This window comes from Gallinula chloropus (genome assembly GCF_964237585.1).
Source record: "Gallinula chloropus genome assembly, chromosome: 12".
Lineage (NCBI taxonomy): Eukaryota > Metazoa > Chordata > Aves > Gruiformes > Rallidae > Gallinula > Gallinula chloropus.
Genome location: NC_140097.1, coordinates 20026671 through 20046948, shown reverse-complemented (window position 1 = coordinate 20046948; position 20278 = coordinate 20026671). Strand labels below are relative to the sequence as shown.

The following is a 20278-nucleotide window of genomic DNA, read 5'->3' as shown; positions in this document are numbered from 1 at the left end:
ACCAGAGAGTGCCTGGAACTTTACATGATTATTTCAAATTAGGAAAGAGGCAGAGCTTGTGAGCAATGAATGTGATTAACCACTGAGGGCACTAGGAAGATGCTTGTACCTATTAAGGGAAATTAGGGTGTCTCTGTCTCTTGAAGCCTTCGAGTCAGTATGAAGTCTCATGTGAAAGGTATGTATGAGGGCTGTTTGCACATATACTGAGTGCATGTGCAGCCACACAAGCACAGGAGTGTCTGCACACACCAAACCCTCATGTTCAGACTGGGCCTCTGTCCATGCCTAAACTGGGGTGGGTGGGTGGGTGGGTGGCCAGAACTGCACAGCGGCCCTTGGTTGCACGGGATGGCTTGGGGGCCCTGCTCCTGGGGGAAGGCAAGTCTGCATGCCAGGAGCTGTGCTTTTCCGTCAGGCAGCAAAGTGTAGTGTAGAAGCAAAAGATTCTGAGGTCAAAAAAAAATATATTATTGATTCCCTGAAGATCTCAGGGAAAGGTCTGTGCTCTGGGACAGCCCAGGAATATCTACTTAGCCCAGACATAATAGAGCACAACATGAAAACAAAGAAGTTAAGAGGACTGAAGCAAGTGACATTTCTTTTGACTGCTCAAAATTAGCCCTTGACTGCAGGTAAGGGCATCATGGCCAAAACAAACTCCTCTCCATGAGGTTAAAGAAATCACCCATTTGTTCTCATGGTGTAGACCACATTGCTTAGCTTTGTCACTGCACAGAGGTGTTCTTTTCATGAGTCCTGCTTGAGTGCATTAGAGGAGGACCTGTCCTGACCTGGAGAAATGTCTTTCAGCACTGGTTACCAGTTCCTGTAGGTCAGGGAAGCTTATCTTCTGCTCCTCAGCGCAGAGCCTTATCCTTTCTTTGCCCCTTTAATGCTAGTACCCACATGTAATCTCAAGGAGCTGTTCATGATCCTTATGGGTCCCTTCCAACTCAGGATATTCTATGATTCTGTACAGGCCATGGTTAACAATGTTTCATGTGAAGGACTTGTGTGATGAGGTCTGTTGGTACTTTGCTTTGAGTGCTGGGCAGATTAAAAGTATTTGCTCTGGGGAGAGAGATGTTAGCAGTGCCCAGCGAGGGTCTGTAACTGCATGATATAAGTTATGGTACTTCTGGCCTTTGAGTGGCAATTGCATCGATTTTTCAATTTAGAAAAAAAAAAAAACCAACAAAACAATCTTCAGGAATAGCTCATTCTCCACACAAACCACATAATGATGCCATGACTATTTAAAGAAGGGGACAAATGTCAGGCTTAAATATGAGAATGTTCGTGTCTCACCCTGGACACATCCTTCTGATCAGTGTTTGTAACAAAGGTGAGGAAGTTTTGTCACAAGGACCATCTTGCTTTCTCAGCTCAAAGCACCACCCATCCTCTCATGTGGAGCAGCATTCTGGCTGCCAGGACCATGACCAGGAAGTGATGCCAGTTTCATCAGGCTGTACCCAGGGCTGCTCGTTCCCCACTCTCTTGACTGGGTTTTTTCTTTGTGCCTGCACTACAGCTTTGTAGTGAATTACATTTGGGAACTGGATTTCGGGCAGAATCCGCTACTGTCCAGCCATGCAGGTAGTGGTGCTGGCACAATATGGGACTGGTGTGCTGGTGGGTGAGAGCAGCTGAGGTGCAGAGTGTGTCCGAGGCTGGGGAGGCTGCAGTCAGCAAGAGGGAAACTGGGTAACTCAATCAAGGCCAAATGTTTATTGCCCTTTTGGTGCTTGTGAGATCTAAAACTGTCTGTCACTGTCACTGGCTCTCTAATCGATGGGATTAGCATCAGGTTTTGGTTGCCATCTTCTGTTTGTCGCTCTCATTTATTTCTGTTTATCACTTTTTATTTAGTCTTTGCATTTGTTATCTGCATTGCTCGCTGATCAAAGATACAGCACCCATGGTGTAGTGAAACTTTCCAGAGGTTTAGATTACCCTTTCCACATCGTTACTTAACACTCGTGTGGGAAGGTGCCTGGCTGTGGCACCTTCTTTCCAGGAGTCATGGGAGAGTTGTGTATTCCTTCCTCAGAAAAAAGTGCCAGGGTTATGGAGTGCCCCTCAGCAACCAAACACGAGCTTCCAGGCATAGGAAATAAGAAAAGTGAGTTTTTGCACAGGCTGTTGGGGTGTGGGGGGTAGAAGGAGCAAAGAATATTTTCGTAAATCAAGAATTCGCTGCTGGAAGTGGTGTCATCAGTTGGGGTTTAAGTTTCTTGTCCATAGGTGTCCACAAAGTGAAGGAGCAGGACCAGAAAATAAACCTCACAAAGTCAGTGCCTTTCAGCACTTAGTGCCTGAAGTGTGTTCCAAGGGCTAAAGAGGGTAGAGCGACTGCCTCGCAGACGGGGGGCAGGAGGACTGTGGCGTAGACTAGAGAGGATTTGAGGTTGAAAAGTGAGATACTTTTGAGATATTTGGGGAAAAGCTGTTATCTCAGAAGATAAATGTATATATATATTTGTTTCTGATTTTCCTCCAGTCTTGGGATGTGGTCCCGTTATCTCTGGAGGAGAATTTCCTGGGGAAGCTTTTTGTGGGGTGGGGTGGGGGGAGCTCTTAACTCTGGACAATGCATAGGAATATTTAGCCTACCCAGGATTTTTAAGTTTCTCTCCACTGTAACTTTACATCCTGTTCTCCACGGATAAGTAACTAAGGCCTTTATTATGTGGCCTGAAATTGTTTATTCTGTAATGACAATGGTTAACTACTTGAGAGAAATAAGACCCGGATAACGAGCAGAGAACGCTGAGAAAATGGGTGATCTGCTTAGTCATGTAGACTCTGTAGGAAACTGTTTCTTTGACTCCCCTTCAAAAAAGAAAAAAATCATATATTTAGAGGTGCCTTTTTCTTCCTCCCATGCTTACCATAGCCCTTTAAAAACAGGGGAGAGAGGAGATCTTCTGTTTCAACTAAATCAATATATCTGGTCAGTGAAACGCTTATTTTAACAGAATAAGATACAGAGCTGCTGGCTTCTGCTGCTAGCATGGAACCTTTCTGTGAATGTATATATCTCCATGCACTCATAGTGATGAGTGCATCCAGAGGTGCATCCTCCAGGAAGTCTTTAACTTTTGCCATTTGCCTCCTTTGTCCCTAACAGAGAGAAGACGATGAATGAAATTGAGTGAGGTTTTACAGTATTGCCAGTAAATCTGCTCTGGAAGTGCAGTGTAATTAGCTTTCACTGTTAAAGCATGACAGTAAGTGTACCTGGGAACCCCCATCAAGAGTTATACTTACTCTTCAGGTTTCTGAGTTCAGCCCAAATCAGTAATAATCAGGCATTCCTACAATTAGATGAGTGGGTAGCTTGAGTAAGATGACTTGACGACCTTGATTGAAGACTAACAATTCAGCTAATAATTCGAGAGGAGGGGAGGAAGAACAGAGACAGGACAAGAAATTCCATTCCTGTTATATTTTGGGAGATAGCAGCAGCTGAGTGTAGGGATGTTGACTTCTTACAACATATGGTCCCCTTCGCTGGGGATGGTAACATGTCAACAGGAGGACCGGTTTGCCTGCGGTTCCTTCTGTACTTGCTCGCCGGGTACGGCTGCCAGTCAGGCAGCATTTGCAAACGCTGAATGAGCCTTGATAGAAAAAGTGGTCACTCAGTTTCCCTCAGCTGCTGGCTGAGACTTGCATTTAACTTCCAGAGAGAGACAGCACCCAAAAGGGTACAGTTGGGGTGGGGGTTTTTCTGAAGATCACAGTTGAATGCTCTTTATCGTTTTGCTTCTGAGTTGTGGAAACATAACGTTGGGATTCTGCGTGGGTAGGGATGTCTCTGCAGTGTTGTCTGTTTGGTAAAAGCAAGTGCTCCAAAAGATATTCCTAGTATTTAGGAAAGTTAAATGAATTTATGAGTTTGGGCAATGGTGACATTTTTATTCTAGGAGCTGTGTCTAGTAGCCAGCAGCTAACTCTGTTGATGATTGTCATGGTGTTTATTCACTTTAGGGGAATCAACTTTTTAAAAGGGCAGACAATGGCAGGACAAGGGGGATGGATTCAAGCTAAAGGAAGGAAGTTTTAAATTGGATATTAGGGGGAAGTTTTTTATGGAGAGAGTGGTGAGGGGCTGGAACAGGCTGCCCAGAGAGGGGGTGGGTACCCCATCCCTGGAGGTGTTCAAGGTCAGGTTGGATGGGGCCCTGGGCAACCTTGTGTAGCTCCAGGCCTGGAGGTTGGTGGCCCTGCCTGTGGCAGGGGGTTGGAGCTCTGTGATCCTTGGGGTCCCTTCCAACCCTGACCATTCTATGGTTCTATGATTCTTACTGTGTTTCCTAATAATTTGCTGATATTCAATTTTTTCAATTGCCCCTTCCTCTCTTAGCACCAGGGATGTGCCTGTGCCCGTCCCTAAGGGTAACAAATGTCCTGTTCAGCATGCGTTGGGACTGGACAGTTGGGTGTGTTTACCAGAAGGGTATGGTGACCCCCAGGGTATATTAACTTTCTGTTAATATTTGCCTGTCTTCTCAGCCAAACTTGCATTGTGCTGCTTTAAAGCTCTCTTGAAAGCAAGCTCAAGTATAGAGAGTCATGTACTCTCACAACTTCATAAGCTAAACATGTAATATGTATGTCATGAGACTCATAGCTTGGTTTCTTTTGGGAAAGAATACCTATTATCTCTGATTGGGGTGGGGTTTGTGTGTGTATGCAAATGATGCCCTAAGCAGAGCGTTGGGACTGTTTGCACTGTGCAGTGAGAGGCAGTAAGCTGCGTTCTTTTCCCTTGCAGGCCTGTCCAAACCATTGGGAGGTTCTGAGCCAGCGAAATGCAACCAAAGTGGCGATTCCATTGCTAAGGACAAACCCACAGGAGGCTATTTCATCCAGTTGCTTTCCATGTGAGCTCCTATAGTGTCAATCCTAAGTGTTGTGACAACTACTGTGTTTGTGCTGGATAGACAAGGATCTGTGTGACTGCTGTGTTGTGACCTGTTTGGTGGGGAAGGCAAAGATCAGTAGGTTTTGGTGACTTTGTTCTCAAAACCATCACAACACTGACCTTTAGAAGTGGCATTTACTGTAAATTTTTCCAGCACTGTGCAAGTAGAGTGTGATGTTGGAGGGAATGACTCTGAAAGAAACCCAAGTTTCTGACAGTTTTTAATCCTTTAATGGATTTTTAATCTACAGTGAAATCCAATAAAAATTAGCTTAATGTCTGATTGCTTGACAGACTGGAGCAACTCGGGTCTAACATATGCTAATTGTCATCTTCATATCATGCAAGTTCAAAACTGTTTATTTCCATTTCCTCCTACTTGAGGATTTTTTGGTTTTCTTCTTTCTTTTTTTACTTGTCTTTGAGTTTCTTTGGTAAACTGTAGGTGGCATAAGTAATGCTTTCTCATCGCCAGTGCAATTATCATTGCTGGAGGTGGGGTGGGGAAGAAAGATGAACAAAACCATGTTGAATTCTTCCTTTTTCTAAAAACTGCATAAACCAAAACCTTAGGTTTTAAGTCCAGTTCCTAAAGAGGAAGAAAGATGAGGCATCAAAACCAAACTCCCAATCCTCTGCAGTTCTTTGTAGTGAAATGCAGACATGTAACCGAAGGAAGAGTGAAGCTGTGTTTACTCTGTGGATGGTGTGCAGTGTGACTGGTGTCTGTGTCATGGATGATGGTGGATTGCCCTGGATTGCTGCTGGTGGGAAAGCTTGTTTCCTGAGCAGAGACACAGTCAAAGGCACCAAATTGTTCCCTCGGAAATGAAATGTGATTCTCTGGGAGGCAAAGCAAGGAGAGTGTGTGGATGATGCGATACTGGAAAAATGGGATAGATCTACTAGGCCTTTCAGCATTGGGAAAACATGCTGTTTTCTCATTCTGAAAGACAAAGTGGTGCTTATGAGCTACCTCAGGCTGTTTCTGTGGGATACTCTTCAAGCCATAAAGTTAGCATATCTCAATGACTGAAGCCATAGCTTGTCTGCAGGGAGTGACAGTGACTGATCTTTCCTTGGGAGAGAGTTAGCTCTTTGCCTTGTCACTGCTCTCTGTCCCACTGCTTCTGTTTATGTAATTTGTTCTTGATTTATTACATAACTTCTCCAGCACCTATGTATAACAGGAGCTTAAACTCTTGGGGAGATCTTTCAGTTATCTGGATCTTCATTGCTTGTGGGAATTGCCTTGCCTCTTGCCATAGTTTGGGTGCTCACAAAGAGAAGGCTTGGCATTCCTCTCCCATGAGCTGACTTCTAAAATCAGTCTTTTGGATTTTGATTATGGTTATCATTAATGCAGGGTAGGCAAATTAGGCCCAAATGAATCTGCTATATAGAATGTATTGCATACAATTTGGAATCCTGACATGCCATGCCCTACTGCTGAGTCTTCCCCATAATTTGAAATCTTTTCTTGGGATTTTGTTCCTCTCACAGATACTGGATGTTTTTCTATAGCTACAGCACCACAGGCAAACCTGTGAAAGCACACTTGGAAGTGGCTTTTATGTTGAAATGCTGTTTGCATTGAAAGCAGAAACCGTGATCGTAGAAGGAAAGTTTCCTTTTCTCAACACTTTCTTTAGCAGGGAATGCAAGTGCTGTTTATTTGCCACAGCTAAAAACATAAGTGGGGATTCTGTGAAGTAAGAGACAACATTTCTGTTCATTTGTGATGGTGTCAGCCCAGATGAGTATCAGTAATTATGGGGAACAAAATCAATCACATGCTCCTTACCTCAGCCTGAAATTTTATCAGTGCAAAACAAGCTGCTCTTCTGGAGTTGATTTATAGGAAGGCAGCTTCTACTCCAGTGTGATTAAATAAAACTGCCTTTAAAAGCACTTTGGTGTTGTTTAGGCAAACAACTATGTAGGTACCTGTATAGGAACAGGAGGAGAGTTTGCCCCTTTCTGCCGGCTCTGCCCAGAGGTGAGGAACTTGCCGTGTCTTGTGAAGCCTCTGGGGACGTGAGCGCCGAGATCTTGAGAGCACGAAGTTTCTTTCTTCAGAGCTTGCAGAGCGTGGGTGCTGCCGGCAGGAGGGTGTGCCTGCACCCCTCTGAAACAGGAGTGAACAGACCCCCGCTGTGGCAGGAGGTTCCCGCAGCTGGCGGGTGACACTGCGGGTGTGCAGCGCTGCCACCGGCCGGGCTGGTGTGGGGATCTGCAGGCGCTGCCATCGACTCGCACTGGCTCTGTCGGGAGCGCAGTGGGAGCCGGGCCTGATGTAATGGTCACTGTCACACTCGCCGTTCCAGTGCTGTCCGTGGCAGCCGAAGGGATGGATTACCACTCTCCTTTCTTCCTTTAGGGGTTGGTTTTAGGGGGTGTTTTTCTTTCTCCCACCTCTTCTTGCAGCAGGTTTGTTGCCTTTGTTGTCAGGGAACAATGGGTTCCAGGCTGGTTTTAGTGTTACAGGGCCTTTTAGGGAAGAGATTGTTAACCTAGAGAGAATAGAGGAGCAGGTCTTGCATCACTCCCTGAACTGATACGTGTGTTTTAAATCACTCTGTTACTTTTTTCCTCTGATTCTTTCTCCCCACAAATGACAGTGGGCTCCTTAACACTTGCATCAAATGTGGGTGAAGAGTAGATGTGTTGTGCCTGTGTTTACATGGGGTGGGGAGAAGCACATTCTCCCTCCTCAGAAGGGTGGTCCAGGTCAAGCAGATGCTCTCCAGTTTAGGAATTGACAGGCTCTGCCTTTCACTTTCTTCACTTTAATATTCCTGTGGCAAACACATCACTTGCAGAGGGGCTCAATGCCACTTAGTTTCATTGTGATTTGAGCAAGATGAGACGAAGGAGGAGACTTGTTTTCTTCCTTCCCCGCCAGCAGCCAGTGGCCACCAGTTAGTTATCCCCGAGTCACAGCTGAAAAACTGTTGCTCAAGTCTGCTGCAAAGGAAGAGGGGATTTAAATCACAAAGTTACCAATTAAGGATGGCTTTAAATGCAATTTGTGGGGGGTGTCACTGGGGGAAAGTGAGATTTCTGTTGATTTTTTCAGTAAATGCTTCTTTGCTTAAATAAGGGGGGGTAGCTCAACTAACATCAGTAATGCTGTTGGCTCTTTTTTGAGGAAATACTTAATCCTTTTAAGTAATTACCCTTCCTTCACATTTTTACATTACAGTGTAAAATAGCAATGTTAATGTTACAATAATAGAAATTAGAGAAGTTCTCATATTTGTTAGAGTCAAACTGTCCAGACCCACCAATCTCAGGTTTATTTCTTATTAGATGTCAAAATGGAACAGATAAGTACTCACTTCTAACTTGCAATAATTTTGTAAGTTATTACTTGCAAACTGTTGCAAGATGATTATTTCTTAGAGAAGCTTAAGCTCGTGGCTTCTTTAGCAAGCCATCCGTAGGCTTTATGATAATTTTCCCTTAGTTCCAAAGGCTACCTATGTGGTACCAAAGCTACTCTAGCACGTGATCTAGCAAAAAAAAAAGATGAGCCAGCAGCTTCCTTCATACACCTCCAGTTTGAAGTGTGTGTGAGCTGAGTGTGTAAGAGACATCTTACGGCCCCAACCAACTGTTTTGCTGCCAAACAAACAGGAAAGATAAAGGGAATTATTGCTGTTGTACAGCATGGCAGCATAGCAGGAACTGAAGAGCATTATGCAGTGCTGACTTGGAAATACCTGGTTTTGCTAAACTGTCTGTGCAAATCCTCTTGTGATTTGCCAGTGTGCTTGATCCTGTTTCTGTGGCCAAGCACCATAGCGACCAATGTGAAGTCTTGGTTACAAAACAGGCTTTAAGGGACAAATCTTGATGAGTCCCAGATATTGGGCTTGGCTGGAGGCTGGGGAGGTGATGGAATCCTCTTTACTATCTAGCACCGTAGTGGCATTAGTGTTAAACCTGCCCTTTCTGAAGGGATTTGTATGGGGTGGGTGTGTACTCAGGAACGAGCACATCCTGCACCTAAACCACTTGTGTCGTAGCAGGCAGAGAGCTTCTGTAAAGCCACCTTGTCTTCTGTGGCTTCCTGGAGGTAGAGAGGAATCCTGCTCCTCCTTGCTCAGGTGGGGAAGGACTTTGGTCCTGCGTCCTTCCTTTTTACTTGTTTGTAATAGTTGTTTAAGTAATAGTTTAGTCTTTGTACTGCTGACAGGTCCTCTGGTGAAAGCAGAGGGGCTTCCACCGGGTGGTCACCAGATCCCACCATGTTTGCTGTTTGACTTAATGGTTTGGCTCATGGCATGTGTGGCCCTGTGGTAAAAAGCTGTCATTTAGAAGGGAAAAACTGGACTTCCACATTGCTCTCTCGACTTCATGCATAAGAAGCAGCGGTGATTTAAGTCAGCCCTTGCAAAGTGAAAGAAAAACACAAGGACGACAGAAATGTGTCCAAATCTGCAAGCCCTTGAAGTTTCCTAATTCAGAGCTGGGCCTCCTTTCTGTGCAGGCTGAGGAGGCGGCAGCCATCACCACATGGCATTTACTATCTGAAATGTTCTACCTTAAAAAAAGCAAAGCCCAAGAAACTTCAGAACTATTTTTATCGTAGTTGAAAGACAGGACATAATACATGAGAGAGGCTGTCTTGGATGTTAATTTGATGTGCAGTTGATTGCAGGGTTTAACTTCCCGGGTAGGATAAACATGACAGCTCTTTTCTCCTCCCTGAGTAAGCAAGAGGAATTTTTCAGAATGTTTTCACCTAATACCCCACCCTGTGTCCTCAGCAGCCTCACCAGGGGTTGAACTGGGCACCATATGGTACAGACCTGGCTTTTGGTTGTGGTGCAGCTGCTCTTGGTGCTGGGAACCCTCCTTGCGGCGTGCCGCTCGGGGCGCAGCTTCCCCTTCCACGGCAGGGCAGGAGGATTGGGGCTGAGCTGGTGTGGGACAGCTGGGAAGTGCAGGCACATGGTAACTTTGGTTGGCTGGAGGTGATGTATCTGCAAAGTGCCCTTCCTCCAGCCATGAAGCGTCGAGCTTGGTGCGCCTGTGTGTGGAGATGGGGCAGGTTGGAGTAACTCAGCCATGAAACAGGAGCGGCAGCCACAATCTGGCCCTGTTGTGTAATTCCCCTTGGTGGGAGGCTCTGAACTGGGTCAGATCGGTGTGAGAAACCAGGGCAGCCTCAGGGCCGTGTAGTGCCTACCTGCCCTGTCCCCGCTGCGCGCTCCCGCTGCCACCAAGCAGGGTGGGAGCCCTCCAGAGACCCGGGGCTTACGCAACGGAGAGCGGCTGCGGCGCGGCCAGAGCCCAGTAGGAGGATGGGAAGGAGGGAGGCAGGCGGCAGCGTGACGATAGGCACCGAGCACTTAAACCATCTTTGTTTCACCCACCTTCAGCACGATTTAATGAAGTCTTTTGGAAAGCTGCTGTTTAACTGTCCTGTGTGTGGCCGAGGCTGCAGAGCGGGTGTCAGGAGTTATAAGGAACAAGTACTTCCCACTAAACAAAAATAAAGCTTAGATTAGAGCCCTTTTGTACGCCAGTCTGGGAGAGAGCTGCTCTCCCTCCCCTAGGTTTGGTTTTATTTATAGATTTGATTTGATTTATGCCCACACCCTTGCCTTTAAACAATTCTCAGAAAGTGTTTTCTGGGGTTTGTTGGTTTGGTTTGTTTAAGGTTCTGCAACAGTGAAACGTGAGAGATGATACACAGGAGGATGCTGATGGAGGAAACTGTATCGAGTGTCATTCCTTGACCTGGAGCGTTTAGTGGCTTTACAGCACTTCTGCTTTTCCCAGCTGTAGATGGGAATTCATTCCTGACATTGTAGCAGTGTTTGTGTTTCTTCTTTGTGTTGGTCCATAGTTTGCTGGGATAGTAAAGCATGGGCATTTTTAATATGGTTCTCTCACTGTGATTTCCAGCAGATAGCATGGGAGGTGCTTTATTCACACAGTGTGGATGACATGGGGATAAATAAATCCCCTTCAACTCCCAGGTGACCAGCAGAGACCCATGAAGGTAATGTTACTGACCATCTGCTCCGAAAACATAAGGGAACACATGCAGCTTGACAGTTACAGCCCTGAGTGCAGCTTGTAAAGAGTAAAGCAATGTTTGTTTTCCTCAGGGCTGGAAAGGAACACTGCTGCTGTTTAAGCTCTGGTTTGAAATGCACACAGGCTTTAGCACAGCATTTGTCAGGAAAAACTTCTGATAATAGATTGCTTTGTGTCTGTGGTCCTTGACTGAAGTCACCCGGTGTCACATAAGCAGTGCTGGCCCTTGCAGCACCCAGGGGTCACTGTCTTGCAGCAGGGCTGGGTACCTGCTTACCAGCAGACCACGGGACCCAAATCAATCTATTTGGCTTGTGTAATCTGGCACAGTTGCACTTGTGCTAATTTAGATTTTTGGCCTTTTCTACCATCTGCTTGACTAAGCCAACTTATTTTGTGTGACACGTGTAATAGTGTAGGGGCTTCAGTTGTCTCTGCCTGGTGGTAAAGCGCTCCTGGGACCTAGTGCTGAAATGCTTCCTATTCCAATACCAATCTCTGCAAAGCCTCTTCTCCCCTTCTGTTTATTTTCTTCCAGACACTCTTTAATGTTATTGAGGAGCTGAGACAGGCAAAGCAGGAACTGATGACTTCAGCAGGAATAATTCAGCATGCCTGACAGTTAGATTTTCAGCCCTGCTACAGGAGAGTTGAGTTGTGTCTTTAACCTTCAAGTTTCTGAGCTCATCTAGTTGTTGCTGAAACACAGCTGAAAATGAGATTTTTCTGTTTCTTGAGGTGTTTGTAGGTATTTAAGCTGCCTCATCTGCTTAGAGATGATTTTTAAGTGGCTGATTAGTTATTAAACATTTTATGGTTAACCACTGGAAATGTGATGCAAGCAGTAGAAAGTGACTGGTGAGGAATTGGTTCCCTTGTCTTTCCACAGAGAAATGTGGGGAGAGTAATTCTTCTGAGGCTTGGTTTTTTGAACACATCCTTTGCTTTTTGATCCTTGAGATCAAGATGCTTTCTTCATTTGCCTTTCTTGATTGTGTTTCTTTATTTTCATCCATCTTACACAGCTCGTTTATTACAATTCTTTGTGTATGGAAGAGGAGTACCCATCACTGTCTGAAAGGGACAGTGCGTGATCTGAACAGAAGAACTCATGGCTTTGTGATTGCCCTGGTCTTGTTTTTGTTTTGTACCATAATTTCTGCTGGGGTGCACTGGAGTAGTGTAACAGACAGATCCAGCTCTTGTCCTCTAGAGGATGAAATGCAAATTCCATTAGATCCATCCTTCTTTGGAGTTGACTTTTCTTCTCAACCCTGCTTTACAAAGGGAGGTACAACGTTGTAAAAACTGGATCTTTTTTGTCTTCTGTTGTCTTCTGTACTCCTAAGGTGATGCTGTCTCTGTGCTGTTGGTTGAAACAGAGACTTAATGCAGATTGTGGTGAGTGGCTGGGTGACCTTTGCAGGGGGTATGGTGAAGTCAGGGTGGTTTGTGTCTGTGACCCATGGTCTGTGTACTGCAATGATGTTTGCAGTGTTTGGGGGTGAGGGTGACAGGTATCCATATGGAATTTGGAGACTGATCCTTCTTTCTGTGCTTCATGTTTGGACTGCAGTGTTCTGAAATTCTTTACATTCTTTATTTTTGCATCTTTGTATAATCAGCTGTCAGTACTAGGAGTCTTTCTTGGTATCTTTGACATGTACACAGCAGAAAGAGGAGGGGTTTTGAGTCATTAGTCAGTGTATTGGTTCTGGTGCTGGTTCTGCAACGCTGGCCCTATGTCATCATGATATGTGGCTTATTGCATCCGTTTTCTATGTGGGATTTTGGGCACAGCCTGGTATAACTGTCATTTGAAGGACTGATGGCAGACTTGTGTTTTTATATGCAACAATCCTGCTGCGATATTAAGCCCTGAGGCTCGAAGGTTGGGATTTCCCAGGCTCATTAGGTGCCTCTCTTCCTTCCCACAGGGCTGCCTCACGGTAGAACATGAGCAGGTAATGCACAAGGAGCACCACTGGGAATCATGTCAGACGAGTCAATCTCAGGGAGTGATCCGGACCTGGACCCGGACGTGGAGCAGGAGGATATGGAAGAGGAGGAGGAGGAAGATGAGGAGGAGGCGATGGAGGAGGACAACGATGGGGATGACGAGGAGGACTTACTTGATGAGAGTGGTAAGTGACTGGGCTTGTGAGTCTCTGCATACCTTTGTTAAGACACGACTGGCACGGCTGATTTTGGGGAGTGACACCTCAATAGGTACCGTAAGGGATAGGATGTGTCCAGCACTGGGTAGGGATAAGTGCTTAGGTGGGTGTTTAGTTTAAATAGGGATTTCATGTAGGTTAAATTTGGACTCCTGGCCAAAAAAAATATTCATTGTGAAAACAAGCCACAGGCATAAATTGTAAGGAGGATAGAATTTTAAAAATAGCTATGGCTTCTGTGGAAACAATTATACAGAGAAGTCAATAAATCAATTAACAATTACTTCTATTATTAGTAAAAGGATCTGGTGGAATTAAACATATTTATTTACATCAATGACTTGCCCACAGGTAAACAATTCAATGCACACTATAGGCAATTGTTACTCCCTTACCATAACCATCTTTAGCAACTGGAAGATGGTCTTTTCTGGCAGCAGACAACTTGGGCTTTGGGTTTTTTTCTTTGTTTTACAGTATGCAAGGTGGCAGTGCTACATAAGTTTTCACCTTCTGTCCTCACCTAGTTGTAACTGCCCTGCCCTCCTTTTCAGCTGGGACCAGTATAGCTGTTTGTGGGCCTGTGCTGTGCAGGTTCCATTTAAGCACGACTAGGTAACTGTTGCGGTGTGTGGCATGATCCTAGAAATGTATTTACTGGTCTAACAGAAGGGCTGATGTTCTAGGGCTCTGGTGGGAATTCCCCATGCTGTATTTGCCATCAAAGTCCTCGTATGGTAAAACTACAGCCAAAGCCTAAGGGGAAGTTGTGCTTGCTTTTTTAAAATGGTATTTTTTAATAATTTCAAAGTGTGTGCAGATTTTTGAATGCACTTATTTCAGCCTACTAAAAATATTCTTCCTTTTCTTTGCATAGAATATGCTAAAGACAGGTATTTCTCTTTTTTTTTTCTATTTACAGCAGTATTTTTGGTTTCAAAGTACATTACTGTCCTCAAGTGTTGTTTGGTTTTTTATATTTTTTCAACCACCTGCTCCTTGTAGATGCTGCTTTGAGTTAAAATGCTTAGAAAATGTTTACACAAATGGATTTTAATCCTCTGGCTTTATTCATCTGATGGCTTTTTCTCATGAGAAGGCAGCAGAAGTGGAAGTGTTAGTGAAGGACAGAATCAAGGGGTCTCCCAGCAGATAGGGTTATATAGCCACAGGTTACTTTGTTCATAGGAACCTGCATCCAGCTGAGCAATAGGAAGCATGACATTGTAGACAAACCTTTATTATCAGAGAGGAGGGGCTGTATGTCATGTCCATGGGGGTTGTTCCCCATGGGTATTTTATTACAGACTCAAGATTGTGGCTAAATACTCACAAACAAAATTAGTGCAGATAGATCAGAACACTGCTAACTGTTAATGACAGTTGTTAATTTTCATCTTAAACCACTAGAAAGGTGTTTAAGCTTTCTGTTTCTTCAGGGACTAGTGAAAAATAAATTTAAACAAATGTAGGAAACTATGAGGAAGAGGAAGAAGTCAGTGTATGTATAACTAAGCTAAAATGGGTTTAAGGCTGTTCATTAGGGACAGGGAAATCGCTCCTACACAGCCTGAGCAAAGCTAGGTTGCCTCTGAGGTTTCAGGTAGTGTCAGTTTTAATTCAGTTTGCCAGAATATCAGGATGCTTTGTGAGCACTTCACTTTGCTTTGTGCAGAGGTGTCCTCTGCTCCTCCTGATGTCTCTTGACATCTGTATTACCTTAGATCTCCTGCTGTTTGGCCTGTGAAGTGCAGCTAACTTCAGGACTGAGAGGATCACTTTATTTTGCCCATCTGATGTTTGTAATCCTGTCTCTTTGTAGGCGACTTCATAAAAATCCTCTTAGGAACAGTTACTTTTATTCACAAGAAGGAAGAGTGTGCTCTAATGTTTATACTATGAAGCTTTTTAAAAGCTTAATTTTAATAATTTCTGTTAAAATTTTGTTCTCCCTCTTCCCAGTGGTGCTGTTCTCCCCTCCTGGTATTGTAGTGGTTCTGTAGATGTTCCACTGGGGATCCTGGGGAGATCCTTCCCTTGTGCATATTTCTAGCACTATGAAATCAAGAAAATCATAAACTTTTTGTAGTTATTTCCTTGGAAGGGCAACAGGCAACATACATTTTCTCCAAACTGAAACCAATGACTTGTTTTAAATAGTCATTATTATAACAGTTACAAACCTAACATGTTACTGCTTGCTGGCAAGATAGTGGAACTGGCTGGAGAGCTGTCAGGCAGAGAAGGACCTGGGGGTGTTGGTTGACTGCAGGCTGAATATGAGCCAGCAGTGTGCCCAGGTGGCCAGGAAGGCCAATTGCATCCTGGCTTGTGTCAGACAAAGGGTGGCCAGCAAGTCCAGGGAAGGGATTGTGCCCCTGTACTTGGCATTGGTGAGGCCACACCTCGAGTTCTGGGTCCAGTTCTGGGCTCCTCACCATAAGAAGGACATTGAGGTCCTTGAGCAAGTCCAGAGAAGGGCAACCAGGCTGGGGAAGGGGCTGGAGGGCAAATCCTGTGAGGAGCAGCTGAGGGAGCTGGGGGTGTTCAGCCTGGAAGAGAGGAGGCTGAGGGGAGACCTTCTCCCCACCTACACTGCCCTGCCAGGAGGGTGCAGAGAGGTGGGCGATGGTCTCTTCATCCAGGGGATGGGAGATGGGACAAGGGGCAATGGGCTCAAGCTGTACCAGGGCAGGGTCAGATTAGATTTTTCACTGAAAAGAGTTGTCTGGGCCTGGCACAGGCTGCCCAGGGAAGGGCTGAGTCAACATCCCTGGGTGTGTTTAACAGATGGGTAGATGAGGTGCTCAGGGATATGGTTTAGCACAGGACAGGAACAGTTGGACTTGATGATCTTAAAGGTCTTTTCTAACCTTGTGATTCTGTGATTTCTCCAGTAGTGGTCAGTTACTGAACCTTTGCATCATATGTAGGAGCTCATATAGCTTTACATCTTTTTTTTCTAGAGCATTCCTCCAGGATATATCTACCCTGAGTCTTATAATCCCCTTCCCAGTGGCTGCCAGACTGCACGCCCATCCCGGCAGCACGCTCCGATCCTAGCTGGAGGCTTCCACTGCTTTCCCAGCCTTGTCATCCCTACCCACTGCATCTGTTTTCTCATCACTTGTGGGTAGCAGTGCTTGTTTTATCATGTTTGATACTGTGATATCAGTGTGTGGCTGCTGAGAGCTTCTTTCAGTAACTCCCTCAATCCTTTTCCCTAGAAACGTTCCACCCTGATGACTGCAGACACACGGGGCTGTTTCAAGCCCTGTGCCTTTTCTCTGATCCTGGTAGTTGCTCAGGGCTGTGTAAAAGTCCATAGGAATAAAAGTTAATTGGAGCAAAGAGGAAACAAGCCTCCAATATAGATTTTAGGGATCATTTGAAATGCAGGGACTGTTTGTAACTCGGAGCTTTCCCAGTGTTTGAACAAATCCCACCGTAGTGCTTTAGTTTTTCGCTTTCTGAGTGTCTTTGGATGATTCTGATTGAATTCACTGTCTTTTACTCACACATATTGCTGTGCTTCTGCTATGAACAATGATGGCCAGGTGCACAATTGCCTTCTTCCCCTGAGTATGGGGGTTAAACACTTCTTAAAGATGTAACTCGGGTGAAAGTGTGGCGAGCTGGTTGTTTAAGTTCTCTGAAAGAGGCTTTAATGAGCCCAGCATTCAGACACTGTTCTCAGAAGCTCCTAGTTGTGTTTGCATTACAGGGTGTGTGGTACAGCAGATGGATTGGAATCAGTGCTTCTGGAGTATGGCAGTGGAGGATTTTCCAGTGCCATGGTAGTACCACAACCCTTAATGCACAGATGTACCAGGCTACAGCAGATAATAGTGTATTAGATGCTACTGTCACGATGTGACCATCTCCACACAACCAACCTTGTATTCAGCACCATTGTCCACTTCTCCTGCTTTCTCCTGTGCTGTCCCCTCTCTCTCTGCCCAGGGCTGGGGGCATGCCAGCTCTGTGGCATCTGTTTGACTGGTGGAGAACAGGAGAAGACGGAGGCGGTCTGTATTCCCTCTTCTCAGACTGTTCCTACTCCTCCCTGACAAAGTGCTGGAGCCAAACAAAACCACTCTGCGTGGGTTTCTGTGGACATATGGACCCTAAGAGAGGGTTGAACGAGAGCACAGTTGTGTTTGTGGTACAGAGTCCCAAGTCCCAGGAGAGTGGAAGGCTCACAGGTGCCTGTGCTCTTTTGCTCTGCAGCTTCAACTGGCCCAGGTTGCCCAGAGAGGCGGTGGAGACATTCAGGGACATCCTTGGACACATTCAGGGTCAGGCTTGATGGGGCTCTGAACAGTCTGCTCTAGTTAAAGGTGTCCCTGCTCACTGCAGGGGGTGGGACTAGATGGCCTTTAGAGGTCCCTTCCCACCTAATGCAGTCTGTGATCCTATGATCCTTAGCAGGATGAAGGCATCAGGGCCAAGCCTCAGAACCTCTGAAAGACTGGCACAGGGAGCTAGCAAGGGGAGAGAGACCCTTTTCCTTACCCTGTCTTCTTAGAATGGTGCTCATGCCTGTCTTTGCCATTTGATAGCATCATGATGGATTCCAGCAGTTACCTCTCATTTCCAGAGCATGATCCAGAATGTATCTCAGTGGCTGCTGCTTGTTTGAACTTGAGTGTGCTGCTTGGCACTCACAGCTCTGAGCTTCCCAAGGTACCACGACGGGAGTATTTGACTTCAAATGACAGCCACTGTTGATTCAGGTTTGCAAAGCTCTCTGCTTTCCTTGAACTTTTCCTAGAGGAATGCCTGGTTAGTTGCTGGGGTGCTGCTAAATCAGCTGCTTTGCCTACAGTTCTTATTTGGTGGTTGGGGAAAAAAAATGTTGGCATGGAATTACAGCAAGGATGGGTTTTGTTTCATGGGCTGTTCCTGTGTGGCTCATCCTCACGGTGCAAATACCAAGGGGTGTAATTCCACCCAAAGTGAAATCCATTTGTAGCTGCCTGGATAATTTCCTTGTCTAACCTGGGGGGAAAACTCAGTAGCTAACATCAAACATACTAGAAAGTTCATCAGCACCTGGAGGTATTAAAGCTGAAATTATTTTGGAAATCTGTTCTTTCAAGTCACATGGAAGTGTGGGTTAATATTTTTGAATGATGCATGAATGCATCCTTGAGGTGCAGGGAGCTGCTGCTCATCTCAGGAGATCGTGTTATTCATGTGCTTCCCACCCCTCAGTCATTCCATCTTTTCTTCTCCCCAGCAAAGTGCTGGAACAAAACAAAACTGGTGTGTGTGGGAGTCCCCAGCTGGATGTGTGGGGTTGGGAACAGCAGATTTCTGTCCTTACAGGGGAAGAGAGGAAAGTCTTTGGTATAAATCTGTTCCTTTAGCAGGCTCCTCCTGCTCATGTACACCAGTGTTTTGCTTTTCATCTGAAGTGATTCTTATAAATTAGGTCATGTTATGCTCACCTGTATGGAACCAAGAGGCAGAGCGTGGAGTCAGTCTCCTGAATGATACCCTGCTAAATGACACCCCATTCTTTGTCATTTTATAGCTATATTTAGAAAGGGGGAGGGGAATTATTGTTGGTTTTATTTTTTTTAATTGGGGGGGGGAGCACTGTTAAGAACTCATTTACCTGCACTTTTTACCTGAATGGGCTGGTTCTGCTTGTGTTAGTAACTGGAGATGAGTCCCACCAACCTGAAATCTTTTTGCCTTCCACTTTTGACCAGTCTGCACACCAATTTTCACTTAGGAAACATTGTCTCTAAGCTGTCCTCCCTATCTCCAGAAATGCACTCCAGAAGAAGAGGAGGAGCAAATAGATACTTATTTCTTTAATCTCTCAACTCTGTTCAGCAAGCAGCTTTTGACAGGTGTGTCTTTGGGTGGTATGGAGGGTAGATGGGTATCCCAAGGTCAAGGCAGCTGCAGAGACTGTAGCTACTCTTTGAGGAACCCTGTAATGAGAAGCTTCCATCTGCTGCAGTCCTTGAGCACAGTGGACCACATTGCTTCTTGCTTTCTGCCTCAGACTGGTGATCCATGTGCTTTGATCCCTTGTCCTTGTTGTTTGGCTGGAGGCTGGTGGCAGGGGCTAAGGAAAGGCACAAGCCTCTGGGAGGAAGCTTGGTGTGGAGAGGAAGCTCCTTTTGTTGATAGAAAGTGGGTGGGTCAAGGAGAAAGGTATGGAAAGAAAGAAACATGAGGAATTCCTGAAGTCTAGAAAAGCACTGAGGTGATTAGAAGGGTTCCTTTAGTTCTAAGCTCTGCTGTATGTATACCAGAGCAGTGGGTGCCAGTAAGTAATAATCCTGTAGTTTAAAGTGCATGGGCTGGATTGGAGAAGAGAGAAAGCTCCAGGGGGCCCTTATAGTGGCCTTCCAGTCCCTGAAAGGTGCCTGTAAGAAAGCTGGGGAAGAATGTTCCCAAGGGCATGAGGCAGTAGGACAAGGGGTGATGGTTTTAAACTTGAAAAGGGGAGATTTAGGTTGGATATTAGGATAAAGCTTTTCAGTATGAGGGTGGTGGATCACTGGCACAGGTTGCCCAGAGAGGCAGTGCATGACCCATCCCTGGAGCTATTCAAGGTCAGGCTTGATGGGCCTCTGGGCTACCTGATTTAGTGAAGATGTCCCTGCTACTGATTGGACTACATGACCTCTAAAGGTCCCTTCCAACCTCACACATTCTGTGAGTCTGATTTCTTGGGGGGAAGAGTGGTGACCGATATCTTTCCACTTTTTCCCTCTTGATGGACTTTCCTATCTTGATTCTTTTATTTTGATTGCTTGTGGCTGGGTGCAGCTCCCTCTAGAGCCAGCCAGTACAGTTTCTAAAGAAGCTAGAAGGGCATATCCTCGGGGAAGCAAACCTCTTCTCAGCAGTAGGTTTGCAGCCTCTACAATGAGTCTGATCTTTGTAAGCCTGGGAAACCAAACCTGAACTTCTGTGTACCACCCATGCACTTTGCTGTGCTTAAACAACCAGGTAGATTTTGATGCTTAGAGGGACATTTTGTAGACAGTAATTGTGTGCAAAGAAGGTGGCACGTGTGGGATCCTAGAGATGAGAGAGTAATTGGTACATGGGAAAGAATTTCCTTGTGAATTGGCATCCTGTG

At 45.4% G+C, this 20278-nt stretch overlaps 1 protein-coding gene across 1 annotated transcript in view; it reads left to right on the top strand.

Moving 5' to 3' along the window:
* The window catches only part of RAD54L2 (RAD54 like 2), a 64792-nt gene that overhangs the window by 7281 nt on the left and 37233 nt on the right, over window positions 1-20278 (top strand). The window contains exon 2 of the mRNA XM_084269397.1: window positions 12928-13134. Coding sequence (XP_084125523.1) covers window positions 12984-13134 — 151 coding nt within the window. The 5' untranslated portion in view covers window positions 12928-12983. The remainder of the gene's footprint in view (window positions 1-12927; window positions 13135-20278) is intronic.